Source organism: Staurois parvus, unplaced genomic scaffold, assembly GCF_062004578.1.
Source record: "Staurois parvus isolate SC_StPar_1 unplaced genomic scaffold, SC_StPar_1.0 ptg000209l, whole genome shotgun sequence".
Lineage (NCBI taxonomy): Eukaryota > Metazoa > Chordata > Amphibia > Anura > Ranidae > Staurois > Staurois parvus.
Window position 1 is genome coordinate 10061046 of NW_028318005.1, and position 14487 is coordinate 10075532.

The 14487-nt window shown below is 41.5% G+C and overlaps 1 protein-coding gene across 1 annotated transcript in view; it reads right to left on the reverse strand.

The window, feature by feature from the left end:
- Positions 1–264: 264 nt before the first annotated feature.
- Positions 265–14487, reverse strand: part of ABHD6 (abhydrolase domain containing 6, acylglycerol lipase) — a 30596-nt gene continuing 16373 nt past the window's right edge. Inside the window, 3 exon segments of the mRNA XM_089678759.1 lie at positions 265–3711; positions 4556–4656; positions 6320–6374. Coding sequence (XP_089534885.1) covers positions 3535–3711; positions 4556–4656; positions 6320–6374 — 333 coding nt within the window. The 3' untranslated portion in view covers positions 265–3534.

Genomic DNA, 14487 nt, shown 5'->3' on the forward strand with positions numbered 1-14487 from the left:
CTATGTCAGTGCTAATTATTATAGCATGATTGATGTATTTCTATCTTACGGTTTAATTTCTGATGGTAAGAAATGCCTAGTTACTAAGCAACCTGCTGTTTATTGAACAAATTTGGGTAGGCGTTGTGTGGAGATCATAATTTCATACCGAACGTCAATTGTGGGAAAATGTGCACAGTGCCAGGACTTAAATGCCAGACAATTTGTTGGGTCTTGTGTTCAGTCTCAATAAGAATTACACTGTTCATAAATAAGGCTGACAGGTGGAATTGTTCTGCTTTTTAATGCAAAAGGTAGTTTATTGTTCCATACATTCATTCACGTAGGGTGATGGTCCCCAGAAATTGTGACACACTCATAAGTTATGCTGTTGAGCGGCTGGTAATAACTCATTAGTGGTTGTTAATGTATTGCAGTCTTAAGGTGACTTCAAAATTCTTAAAAACAAAAGGATCAACCCTGCCGCCGATCAAACACCGCTCTCCTCCACCTACAACCAGTGTTTTACTGCTTTCAAATTGTCTTTATTTTCATCAAACTGATAGATGAATAACATATTAGAAAGTGGCAGGTCATCTTTATTGCTTTAGGCAGTAATACATACAGCCCCAACCCACATCATTGCCAACATTCCAAGCAATAACCCAGGTGGCTACAGTAGACATCAGGGGATGCAGGGACCTGGGAATCGACCACTGGCTCTGATCCATCAAGTAGATAAAGTGGGTGACATAATAAATTACATACTGTATATGATGAACATGTCACTAGCAACTAGCAGCAGTTTTGTTATTCAGGGTCCCCCCCGTAACAGTTTTATTACCTGATCATGGCAGTAGATCTGTTGTATTTTCACTTCCTATAATAGGACAACACAGTTCGCTCTGCAGTTAAATCACATAGAGTGTTGTCACCCTGCGATTGGGTAGTCTCAAACCATGTAATCCTACATTGACTGTAAAGTCCAACCACGGGCACATAAAAAACTGTTCCTTGCAGCAGGGCTGTGCCCACACTGCAAGGGTTAATTGCTCATTTATGTCTAGGGGAATAATAACAGAAAATATACTTACTCGATCCTCTGCTCCTTCCCCCCCTAGACTAGTCCTTGCAGCTTCTGCACCCCTACATTCCCTGAGGTCATGAAGACCAGAGTAGGGTCCATAGACCTGCTTTGGACGTGAGGATGCCGAAGGACAGTCCACCATGGCAGGGGAGCACTGTCTGCTGGAGGATCAGGTAAATAAAACTTTCCCCTTTTCCCTAGACAAAATGAGCTGTAAAGGGGGGGGTCTGGGGTGTACAGCACCACTGCAAGGGATCATTTTTTTATCTGCTTGAAGTTGGGCTTTAAGAAATGTCAACAAAATTAAAGCCAAACTGGTGATTACACTAAAAAGGCCATTACAACAGGTTTTTTTTTCTTGTGGAAAAATGGTTTAGGCTGGGTTCATACTCTTGCACTGTGGTAACACGTATTAGCCCTGGTTCACATATATGCAGCCGTGCGTGTCGCGTTTTGCGCGGGCACGAGAGCCCATTCATTTGAATGGATTCCCTTGCCCTACAGCACGCAGAGAAGAAATCCCTGCACTTCTCCTGAACGCGCAGCCCACACGGGAACCTCGGGTCCCAGTAAGGTTGCGTTTTCCAGTGCGGGCGGCGTGCCATTAGAACTAATGGCACCCGTCCACGGGTCCGCATTTCTCTGTGCGGGTGGTGCGGCTGCATGGATTTTCGTGCAGATCTGCAGAGGCACCACCTGCACAGATGTGAACCTAGCTTAAGTGTACATTAATGCAACATGCAAAAACGTGTTTTGTGATTTGATGCACTGTGATGCCATTCATTCTTAAAGGCACCGAAACGCACCTTAAAAACAAATGTACATTGCAGCGCAGCACAATGGACAGTAATATACTACTGTGCGGTGTGCAGCATTTCATGATACAAAAATAGTACAAGCACCTTTTTTTGGTGCAGTAAGCAGGCCATTCAAATGAATAGACTGTCTGAATGCAACGCATGTAATGATCAGGATCACAAGCAGCAACACACATGCACTAACTCAGTGCAACAGTGTGAACCCAGCCTAAATCATATGAATCAGTACCCCTCTCGATTTTACACAGCTTGTTCCAACCCCTACAACTGATACCTGTGCGGGACAGCTTGGCCTGTTAAAAGAAGTGAAAAAAAAAAACAGCTATTGCCAGGATCAATAGGTAATAATTCTATGTTGGGGGGGGGAGGGGGGTGTAGCTGAGAAATACGTAAACAGCTGTGTTAATGCTAATACATACTGCATCACATATGTATTTTCTGATTTTGCCCATGGTACTATTAGGCATGCTAAAGTCACCTTTCAGGCACACGTGTTATAACTTGATAGGCCACTTTAGCTTTCTCTATGAACCATGGCAGTCATTTGAATTAAACTCCATGGAGTTGATTTACTAAAGGCAAATAGATGGCTCACTTTGCAAGGGAATTTGTCCCGGACTTCCATCATTCAATCATGTGCAAGCACAAAAAGCTGTTTGTTTGTTTTTTATTTTCCTTGTACAAGATTGGGTATTCTTTGCAAAGTGAAACTTCCTTTGCAAAGTGAACAGCCTATTTGCCTTTAGTAAATCAACCTCAATATTCTTATCCCACGTCTTGGTAAGAACATCCGATTGTAATATCTACATAACAAATAATATCCATATTATGAGACATATACAAGATCTTCAGTCTCAATGGCAAATACTAAAATACAGCTCTGTAAATTGTTCAGTCCTTTTTGTGGCTGATGTGAACATGAAAATTTGCATATCAGTTAAGGACATTAATTTGTATTTCTCTGAGTGTGATATTTCATGGAAGCAGGTGTGGCTTCTGATCATTTACATCATGCAGTCCCTTAGATCACAGTGCGCATGTTATCAAAGCTGATTGGTGTATTGTGTTGTCTACACAATACTGCTTTGAAGGCACGGTACCAAAATATTCATATAGTATATTGCACACATTCCAAGCAGTGTGCTCATACTTGTATATCTCAGCAGCTTGAAGGACTGGTACTTCCATTGCACAATGACTCACCAGCATCACAGTAAGGGAAGTCTTCTACCTTTGAGGCCCTATCAACAAATATTTCTGCAACAGCAGTACATTGCATATAATAAACAGGTTCAAAAGATCATCCTGCATTTATAGTGGTTTTAAAGTGTTGGGTGGAGAGTTTCGGTGCATCACATTTGTGACTGGTTTCCGTTTGCACGCTTTAAATTTTAAAAGATCATGTTGACTTTGGAATCACCATCAGCATACCATACCATAATCATCCATGTCCGTCACATGCATTATCGTAAGCCTCTGACACATTGGAAGGGATCTGCATGTGGACTTTACAGGCAGATACTGAAGTCCCAGTCTTGTGTTCACAAGGAACTAAACTACTTTCCTAAGAGTTCTACAAGATCCCCTGAGAAACTCAGAGTGGTACAGTATACAGAGAGGAGCAGAGTTGTCCCAGGCATTTCCTGATTGTTAATCATGTTTTTTATTGTTCTCTGTGGTTTGAAGGGAGGATAAAAAGTCCATCATGAGCTTGGCTGTTTTTCTGGGTCTTTCCATCACTACTGAGTGACCACAGTTCTCTAGGATCTCCACCTGGCTTCCAGGTATGGCACTGGACAAGACTTCTGCTCCAGAAACATCCAAGACCTGTGACAGAGGAATAATGAATGAAACATATTAAAGATGCAGGGAAATCCATAAACTGGAAGCGGTGGTTAGCTTATGCACTGGTTATAGAACGTAGAACTAGTTTGGGATGCTTTGGAGTTTGGGAACATTGTTGGACATTCTAAAATTACTGTTAGTTTAGGAAGCTTTAGAGTTTGGGGGCATTGTTGAACATTATAAAATAGAATTTTACCCTGCGACATGATCTAACATGCTGTACACCCAGGTATGAAACAAAACTCACTTAAAGTGTTACTAAACCCGTAACAGTAAAATCAGTCTGTATATGCAGTAAAGCATGCGTGTTATATTCACTGTGGAACCTAAGGGGCTAATAATCTACATTGTGTAAAAAGGCTGTTTGATCCTGTATTCTCTGTTCCTCCCCTTCTTCAACTGTCCCCAATCCATGTGCTGATGGTACAGAGCCCTAGGAGTCACTCTGCACATGCTCAGTTTAGTGTGTATTGCAAGAGAGTTTTTTTCTTTGGGAGGGTGTATGTGATCGGCAAGGGGCCAATCAGCACTGTCCAGACAGAGGGTTAGGGGTTATGCAGCCTCATAGGACAGTCAGAGAATGAAAAGTCCTCCTTCAAGCTCTAACCAGTGCTCAACTAGGCACTGATAGAAGTCACAAGACTGCTATATACTGCTGATGAGAAAAGGTATTTAGTAGTTTATATTTACTAAAATAATAACATTTCCATGTTCTGTGTTCTGTGGGAGACCAGATATAGTGAATTCAGGGTCCTGGATTTAGGAACACTTTTAACTATGTTTCTATATACTATACATATGTCACAAATAGAGCAAAGAGACCCACCTGGTCCTGTCGACCCCAGATGATCTGGGTGGGAACTGTAATTTTGTCCATGCTTTTTTGAAGAATGTGACGTGATTTTTCAGCAACCAAATCTAAAAACACTGAACAAAATATTGCTTGTTAGTTGTCACCATTATCAACTCAACAACAATATGCTCACAATTAAAACATAGCTAAACTCAAACACAAAAATGTAATAATTAGCAGCTTACTAAACCTTAGATGGTGGCTGCGATAGTTTCCTTTTTTCAAGATTTTTTTAACTTTATTTTTATATGGTATTCGTGCAAATAGCACAGTTCCTATCCCTGAGTGGGGTGATGGGATTAGTAGTTTACATTAGTAGTTTACATATGAAAGATAGCATTTTTCTTGGTCTTTGTCGAAGTACTGGTAAACTGTAAAATATTACATTTTTGTTCTTAGTTATGATTTAAATGGGGCCTTTTGTAGAGTAAAGCTGGATATACACTATTGGAAAAAGCTGATACAGTCTCCACTGTATACAGTGCAGATGGAGGAATCTTCATCATCTAATTGGATGTGGGCGCTGATTGGCCAACAATTTTCCACTCTATTCTATTTTATTTTCAGCTCTCTCCCTTTTTTATGTACTCTTAAAAGTATCAATGTCCTCATGCTTCACTATGGGATTCCCCCCCCCCCCTTTTTTTCCCTTTTTCTTTTATACGTCATGGATTTTGTGGACAACCTTTCTAATCTATTTTTTTTATGTTTTTGTGACTCTAATGTGTAATATATGTAAAATGATTTGATATAATTTTTTGCAGTCATATTATTCAGACTTCTGATTGGATTAATATGAATAAGCCCATATTTTAGTGCCTATCCCAAAGAAGCAACCACATATAACGAAACATGTTGAGTTTAAGCACTGTGTAAATCTGTAAGATTGTGGACTAGCGTAAAGCGGGCCATAGATGGATCAAAATTCAACTGGTTCAGCAGGGACCTGACAAATTTTGATTCATCTATGGGCAGGTTGCTGTACAGAAGCCTGTCTCTCAATGAACTTCTTTTGGAAGCCTGTTGACAAATTGTTGCTTGATCAGTGTTGCTGGCTATCGCCAGAGGTCCTGATGAGTGTATTCTGATGGTGCGGATGCCTTTGTGGATGGGGGAATTGATTTATTTTCTTTTGTTTAACCCGCTGATAGAACGAAAGAAAATGTATGCATGGCCAGCCTTATTTATTTTAGATGAAGTCTGTTTACTATATATATATATATATATGTTAATTGCATTCATTGTTTACATACAATAATATATGTTTTTATTCTTTATAAATCACTGTGTTTGCGGAAAATAAAACCTTCCCTGGAGGTAAAAAGTAGCAACGTCTTTAGACCTTATTCAAACAGGCTGTTAATATGGGCGCTTCTGGTGCATTTTTCCGTTCCCCCAAAAGCCTAACAAGGCAGCAAGAGGGGATCATACACACTATTTAACTTGGCTTGTTGTATTGGCAGGTGGTGCTGCCTGTCAAACCTGTCCATTAAAGTTCATGGGACAGTGCTGCACCTGCAAGTCAAATAATGCTTGGCTTGTAGTTCTGGTGTGTTCGTTCCATGCAAAATTGACATTTGGCAAAAAAAAAAAAAGAAAAAAAAAAAAAAAAAAAAAAGGCATTCAGGACTGTACATATTTATCCAATATGGATCACTTTTTAAAGACTGCTGCCATGTGAACCTAGCCGAATACAGTAATTTTCTAATCTCTTACAGCAGATAGACTGTCACTTACACGTTCTGTAAAATTCATTATGAGGAATGCGAACATCAACGAGTCCTTGAAGCACCTAGGAATAAAAATGTTTCAATTGGATTAAACATTAAGGATGTGTTACTAATTCAACTTAGAAATAATTAAGTGCAGACTGGTTTCATGGCTTTCCTCTGCAGTTTTTCTCTTTTTACAACACTGGGGCTATGAATGTAGCAGACAGACACTCTCATAGCACTTCCTTGTAGTTGAACTAGGACCTTTCATTAAAGAATATAAATCACAGCAATTAATTATACTGTATGTGCATTCTTAGATTGTAAGCTCCAAGGATCAGGGCCCTCCTAACTCTCTTGTATTGAACTGTATTGTCTCCCGTTATATTGTAAAGCGCTGAGCAAACTGTTGGCGCTATATAATTCCTGTATAATAATCTGTATCTGCACTTACAGTTTTCTCTCAGTCCCCCTGCAAGGGCCCACAAATACCTGTTGAACCTACCAGTGAAATCAGCCAATGCAGCTTCCTGTGATGGTGTGGCAATGATGCTGCATTGCTCCTGAAATCAGGGCTGAGTTGCCACTCTCAGGTAGGCTGTGCCACCTTGCACTACAGTGGGTTGAAAAAAATGTTATAGACAGAGGGTCAGGGGTTATGCAGCCTCATAGGACAGTCCGAGCAGAATGAAAACTCGTTCTACAAGCTTTAACCAGTGCTCAGCTAGACACTGATAAAAGTCACAAGACTGCTATATACTGCTGATGAGAAAAGGTATTTATCAGTTTATATTTACTTAAATCATTGCATTTCCATGTTGTGTGTACTGTCGGAGACCAGATATAGTGAATGCAGGGTCATGGGTTAAGCAACGCTTTAAATTACAAGTAAAAAATTAAAGATTTGCCATCTTAAAGGAAAAGGTTAATTGTGCCTAAGCAGCACTTAGAAAATACTACCATTTTTAATTCCTTCTCCAAAATAGTGCACATCCTGACATGTGACTCTGCCTAGGCACTGCTGGATCTACAGCCTCATTGTTGCACATATGTGAGAATATTTAAGGTATATCCTACCCACACCTGCCTCTAATGACTGATCTAGTAATTATATTTGAATTGAGTTTGGTGATGTCACTACTGCTCCCTCATTGTTCACCTGATGGCCTACTGGAGAGAAAGCTGTAGGAAACCAGAGGATCTACAGTGCAAGGATCTCCCTGCTTCTGCTTCCCTCATTCTGCTGATCTGTGCTTCCTCCACCTCTGTTGCTGCTTCCTGAATATCCCCATCCCACACCAGTCATAAGATCACAGCCCTCAAAATGGCGGGAAACAAAGCCCTGTTCTACTACCAATTGCCCCCTCCAACAAGACACAAGAGAAAAAGGTATGGTAACACAGCCCTGGGAAAATTATCATCTTTTTTGTGCACAAAAAAGGATTAGGATGGATTAGAACTTTTGGCAAAATTGGAATAAGGATTAGGTAAAGGTTTAGATTTTCAGATGAAAACGTAGGTTAGGTCAATTGCTGAAGATTATAGATCACAACGAGGTTTGGGGTAAAATCACATGCATCATAAGCAGTAGTGCCAAATATATAGTGGCAAGGTACAGTTTATTTGTACAAAGATTTCAGGAGACGGAAATGTTTGCAAGGACTGCCAATGCTCCCCAGCAAAATTAACTGCATCTGTTTTAAGAAGCTAAAAATCAAAGCACATATGAAAACCACCAAACCCTTCAGTCATCTTTTTCACATACTGTCTAACTCAGTTGTTCTCAACCACAGGACATGGCTGCGGCCCACTGCTGGGCCCTTCCTTCCTTTCTCCCAAGCCTCCAGTCAGCTTTGGATCCCTTAACCTCCTACAGTGCCTCCCAGCTTCCATAGTGCCACCTAACTGCCCATAGTGGCCCACAGTGCCTTCAAGCCTACTATGAGCCCTCAGCCTCCACAGTGCCCCCCAACCTCCCACAGTGCCAACTAGCCTCCCACAGTGCCCACAGCCTGCTGTAGAGCTTCCAGACCTTCAGAGTGCCCTCATACCACATCAGTGTCCCACAGTGCCCCCCAGCTTCCTCCCGAAACCTCATCCCCATCACGGCCACCAAGTCTGCTGAAGAGTCCCCCTACCAACTCCAGAATTCCCATCCACAGTGACAACCAGCCCCATCCAGACCCTTCCAGACTTTCAATACATGTTTTGTATTCCCAGTCATAGTTTTGGCTACATTTACTGGGCCCTGATCTCAAGGTTAAGAACCACTGGACTAACCTATAATGAAACTCCTAGTGTCTGATGCAGTGGATCAAGTATATAACAATGATGTTTACCCAGAAGCCTCTTCCTCAGGGGTACAAACCTAGGTAACATTATTGGACAAACTGTCTGTCTCTCCTAAATACTTGATAGAGGGCATTTTGTAGGAAGCTTTGAAATAAACACAGTGAGTTAACTCTGGAATTGCTGGAATGCTAGCCTTGAAACAAAATCCTTCACCTTTATTTTAGTCTCTTTGTGTACATCTGATATTGTTCCCCTATAATTGGTGGATAGATCTACACACTTGGCGCAGCAATACATCCTATTATCCTGTGATCTTCACATTTTCTCAGCTGGATTAATTTCTTGGAAATATTCTCTTTTTATCTCACAACAATTAAGGTTATTTTCTGAGGGCTACAGATAATGCCATTGGCTTTTCATGGTTTAATAATATATGTATTTATTTCTGAATGCCAATAATATGTCTATTGTTGACTACAATACCCACATATTTTCTATGTGCCCTAGTGATGACTGGCATTCTTCCAATTTGAAAAATGTCAAATCACTGCTCTAGTGTGAATGGGCCCTAATATCATGGGAAACTGCTTGCTATGTATCTGTGCAAAATAAAAGTCCTGCTTTTAAGCAGACAAGTTTAACATAATTCAATGTTCCTTTAAAAGAAATCCAGGGCTACTTTGCCATCCTCACAACTCATCCCTGCACCAGGCATCAGTGACATATTTGGAGGTATTCAAATTAGAGCAAACAGCTACAGGTGTACAACTATACTTCTGGGAGCTGGAAATTAAGGCATGGAGGTTCCATTGTTGTAATATTCAAAACATATCGCCATCAGGTTCTGGCTCTAACTAAAATACATATGTAGTGCCCCCTATGGGTGCTAGAGAATTAAATTCAGTTTGGCTCACAGTAGTGAAGTAAGCAAGTCTGATTGTGTTACTTTAGGTCAGGCTAGAGGACTCTACTGGTCAGGTCTCTAGTACATCCCCAAGGTTCTGGAGTCTTCCAGGATATTCTTCAAGCTACTGGGCGGAGGGGTGGAGACTGAGATCTGCATATCCATGGGAGTCTGGCCAACCCCAGGCAGGAGGCCTGGCAGTGTGGCAGACAGACCCATAAGTATGGAAGAGCCTTGCTAGCAGCAGGAGTCTGGGAGTTGGATGAAAGATGGATTGTTGAGATGCTTTCGTATAGCCTGGGAAGGGACTACAGGGAACTGGGACCTGCACCACAAGTCCTATCCAGAGGGTACCTTGTTCAGCATGTAGGACTAGCACAGTTACAAGGCCTGAACAAGCAGTCTTATGCAAAACCATAGGATACAAGGGAGAGGGCTGCCAGGTGCCATACATGGAATTCCTTGCTCTGAGATACTCTTCAAGGCAGCCAGGTGGGTGGGTAGTTTCCAGCTGGGGTCTGAAGAGATTTACTTAAAGGGAACCAAGTGCTCCTTTAAAGAGACTTTGTAACTGATCCATTAAGAGACAAAAGTCACTTTGGAGGGAGTAGAGTCCAGGATCCATCCTTTTTGTACATAAAATAGGAAGTTTGTCATCAGAGTTGCTGTTTTTAAGTCAAATTTGGCGTCCCATATACCAGGGCCCAAAATTATCACTCACCTGCTCGCATTTGGCAAGTGAAAATAATGTGGGGCGAGTGTGTCCACTTAGGGCACCAGGATAGGAGCGGCTGCTGACATTCCTCCGGTGCCTCTTCCTCCCCCAATGTTTTGCTCTCTCTCCCTTCTCCCCCACAACTCCGCCTAAGCCCTCCATCTGCTTGTATTTCCTGCATGTCGGTACGGGACTCAATGCTCTTGTGGGTTCCTGATTGTGCACTGGCTGTGTGGCGGCTCCCTGCGGGAAAAGAGTGCTCTCCCCCGCCTAGGGACTTCACTCCTCTGAGACTCTGCTCCATCCCCAGCCCAGTCTTGTTTTATTATGTCTCCCCCCAGCAGCAAGAGCAGGAGAGGAGAAAGCCAAGACAAAGAGCTGCCAGCTGGATGTGTAATAATGGGCTGGCAAGGTAGCAAACAGGAATACAACTGAGCCTGCAGATCAGAATCGTCCCTCATGTAAGTGGATGCTTACCATTTGGAGACACCTGATGTAAAGGGGGGCTCTGATGGGACACCCAATGTAAAGAGGGACTCTGATGGGGACACCCGATGTAAAGGGGGACTCTGATGGGGACACCCGATGTAAAGGGGGACACCTGATGTAAAGGAGGACACTGATAGGGACACCTGATGTAACGGGGGGCTCTGATGGGGACACCCGATGTAAAGGGAGACTCTGATGGGGACACCTATGTAAAGGGGGACACCTATTTTTGTACCTTAATTCTGCATAAAACATTTAACAGTGTAATTTCATGAGATAATTTATGGGGGCATGTTTAGGGACGGAATTAGGAGCGGGGCAAGGTAGGGGTTTGGTAAGGCAACTGGTGGCGAGTAACTCTTAAGGCCTGGCTAGTAGTTTTGAGCCCTGCCATATACCCCTAGACATTATCCAAGTTGTTTACGTGAAATAAAACAACAAAAACAAGCCCAAAGGACTAGATACTGACTCTGAATGGAAGTTGAAAAATGTGTTTTGCCTAGCTGTGCAGCTATAGGGGACCAGAAAACTCAGTGGCTCCTTATGGGGTAGTGCCACACATATCACTGATGTGGATTATACCTTCAAAGTGGAACTAGACTCTCTCAATCCACATGAACTATTTTTAATCCTTTTTCTGCTAGCAATAGTAAATAGATAGGAAGGTATATCATGTTTACTCATTTTAAACTTTTTTTTTTAACGTCTTCAGTTGCTTCCTGGTTCCTGGCCTAGGCAAAAATCATTTCATGAATCCCAAGAGTCTTCATTGCCATTATATTATTCATCTGGAGGAGGGAAGCAATGAATTTCTCAACTAAGCACACCCTCCTGAATTCACACCTGAGCAAAGGATTCCAAGAACTAAATGCTGCTCCATGAATCATCTGCCCTTACTGATGATAGCTACAGCTAGAAATGCTGGGGGGTATTTTTCAGAGCAATTTCTCAACAAAATAAAGCATGGAGACATAGTTGGATGGGTGTTGTTTGCTTTTATATGAATATTAATTAATTATAGGTCAAGTTTTTAGGGTGGAACATGTAGAACGTTCCATCTCCTGCACCTTCTTTCCCCCGATCCTCTCCCTCCATGTGACATCAGACAGAGGATCCACTCCCTGCACCTGCTGTCACTTTTTAAATGTAGCACGGCTGTGCAGGGCTGCGCTCACACAACCATATCATTCATTCACAGTTTCCTGTGACTGAATAAACTACAAGTACTGTCACCCACTGTGGCAGACATCTTTGCAGTTTAAATGAACTGTGTGCTTGCTGATCAGCATGCCCATAGTTCATTCACACTGCATACAGAGGTACGGGCAACAGAGCTGCACAGTGTGTGCAGCAGCCTGGCACGGCACCTGCGATCAGCTCCCAGTTTTATAAACCATGTCCCATTTAAAAAAAAAATAATGCACATTTTTTACCTGCAAAAAAAATTTGCATTTATTATTTTTATGTAAAGGTGAACTTAGCCTTTAAAAAACATTTTCAGTTTAAGTTCTGCTTTAGGTTCGGAATTATGACAGGGAAGTTTCACTGCTGGAGTATCATTTTCATGACATTTTAGAAAAGAGTGGCTCATTGGGTCCAGCCCTAACCAAAATATCACATTTCAGTGGAATGGCCCTTTAAATGTTACTAAACCCAGGACCCCGCATTCACTATTTCTGGTCTCCCACAGTACACAGAACATGGAAGTGCAATTATTTATTTTAGTAAATATAAACTGCTAAATACCTTTTCTCATCAGCAGTTAGAGCAAACTTCTAGCAGTGTCCAGCCGAACACATGTTAAAGCTTGTAGTTTTCATTTTGCTCTAGGAGGATGCAGAACTCCTGACCTCTGTCTGGACAGTGTTGATTGGCCCTGTGCTGATCACATGCACTCTCAAAAGAAAAAATAAAAACCTCTCTAGCAATACGCACCAAACTGAACATGTGCAGAGTGTCTCCACACCATATGTCTTATCAGGAGATAAGAGGGGGAGACTGGAAGAAGGGGAGGATCAAGGGGAGGATCAAAGTCAGGATCAAACAGCGTTTTTATACAATGCAGAGGATTAACCCCTTAGGTTCCACAGTGAGTATAACAAGCATGCTTTACTGCATATACAGACTGATTTTACTGTTGTGGGTTTAGTAACACTAAATGTAAAAGGTGTAACTTCTATGTTTCCTATAGGAATTTCCCATACAGAAAAGTTCCAGATAAGGAAATGACCAGGTTTCCTAGATACAGTTTTGCCTCCTTTCTACTCAGATAGACCAGAGTTATGTATTATGGCTGAGGCACTAGCTGAGAGCCCCCAGACGCACACATGGTTCTCACTGTCAATCCCTGCTACCCACTGCCATCTGTGCAGACCAGGCTGAAAATAGCTCAGATTATGCTGTATTATGAAATGAACATTAGCTCGGTCTACCCATACGAAGAGAGATTTTATCAGCAGCAGATCTGAAAAAAACGTCACGTGGTCAAATCTAACAAACAACAGCGTTTCCTGGACTGTCATAAATAAAAATGATGCTTGAAAAACTTTCTTGCCACCAGGTGCTTTGATGGGTCTCATTTATCAATATGTCTGTTATGTCTGGGGAACAACTAATCAGATTCAAACCAGGAACATTACATTTGGACAGTGGATGGTTCAATTACTGTCTCTGGGCAATACATAAAGTTCTCATTGCAAAGTCTATTAGGGGAATTCATAAAAGTGTCTAAGGTGTTCTTTAAAATTCTGATGTGACTCCACACAAATGTTGGTGCGGGCAACAGATTCATGTAGCTATTGTAAACAGGTTCTCCTGTACTGAGAATTACTTATTCTGATTTTACTGCACACTGTGAGCTTTCCACATGTGCACTAGAAGCTGCAGCAAGTCGTATCAAGTCAGCTTCATTTTCTGGCTGGAGGACATCAAGCATCACCTAGCACTTTTTTCCTCAGCCTGCCTGTCCTTAGCCCACCCCTTATTGGATTTCAAGTTTTTCAGTCAATGAGGCTCAGCATCACATGCAGGCATTAGCACCGCTTCCTGTTTTCAGGAAGCTATGCCTGCACCCTGTCAGCCCCTCCCACCTGTCATGATCTGCCAGATTGCATAGAGATACACAGAGACCAGTCATGTCACTGGGTCTAAAATAAGATATGTAATGAAAACAGAAATGTTTTATTTAAAAGAGTTTCTTAACCCCTTCACGCCTAAGGGTAAAACAAATCTAAATGCCTAAGCACAATTTTGCAACGTTGACATGTGTTAGTAAAGCTGTACATATCATCACAACTACTTTGTACATCCAGGTGAATTATACCTTGTTTTTTTCAGGACAAATTGGGCTTTCATTTGGTGGTAAATGGTAATGGAGATCTCCTGATTTTTTTTTTATTATCAAAGGAAAACTGGCCCAAAATAGTAAAAAAAAAAAATACTTTTTTTTATTTAGCAGTGTGTTTCTTGCTACTACCATAACCTACCACCAAAGAACAACCCAAAAGAAATTCTCCAGCTCTTGACGATCGCAGCGATACCATATATGTGTTTGTTATTTGTTGTTTGTAGCCGTAGTACAGCCAAGAAACAATAGCGCACATTTTGTTTTTGTCTTTTTTTTTTTTTACCTAAAACACACAGACACTGACATTAACACTAATCCTGACCTTTGACCCTGACCTTGACCCAAACACTAACCCTGGCACTGAACTAGATCAAACCTTGATCTAGGTATTTTTTCTTTTATTTTTTAATATTTATTTATATTTTTTTTTATTTTACAAACATTTTT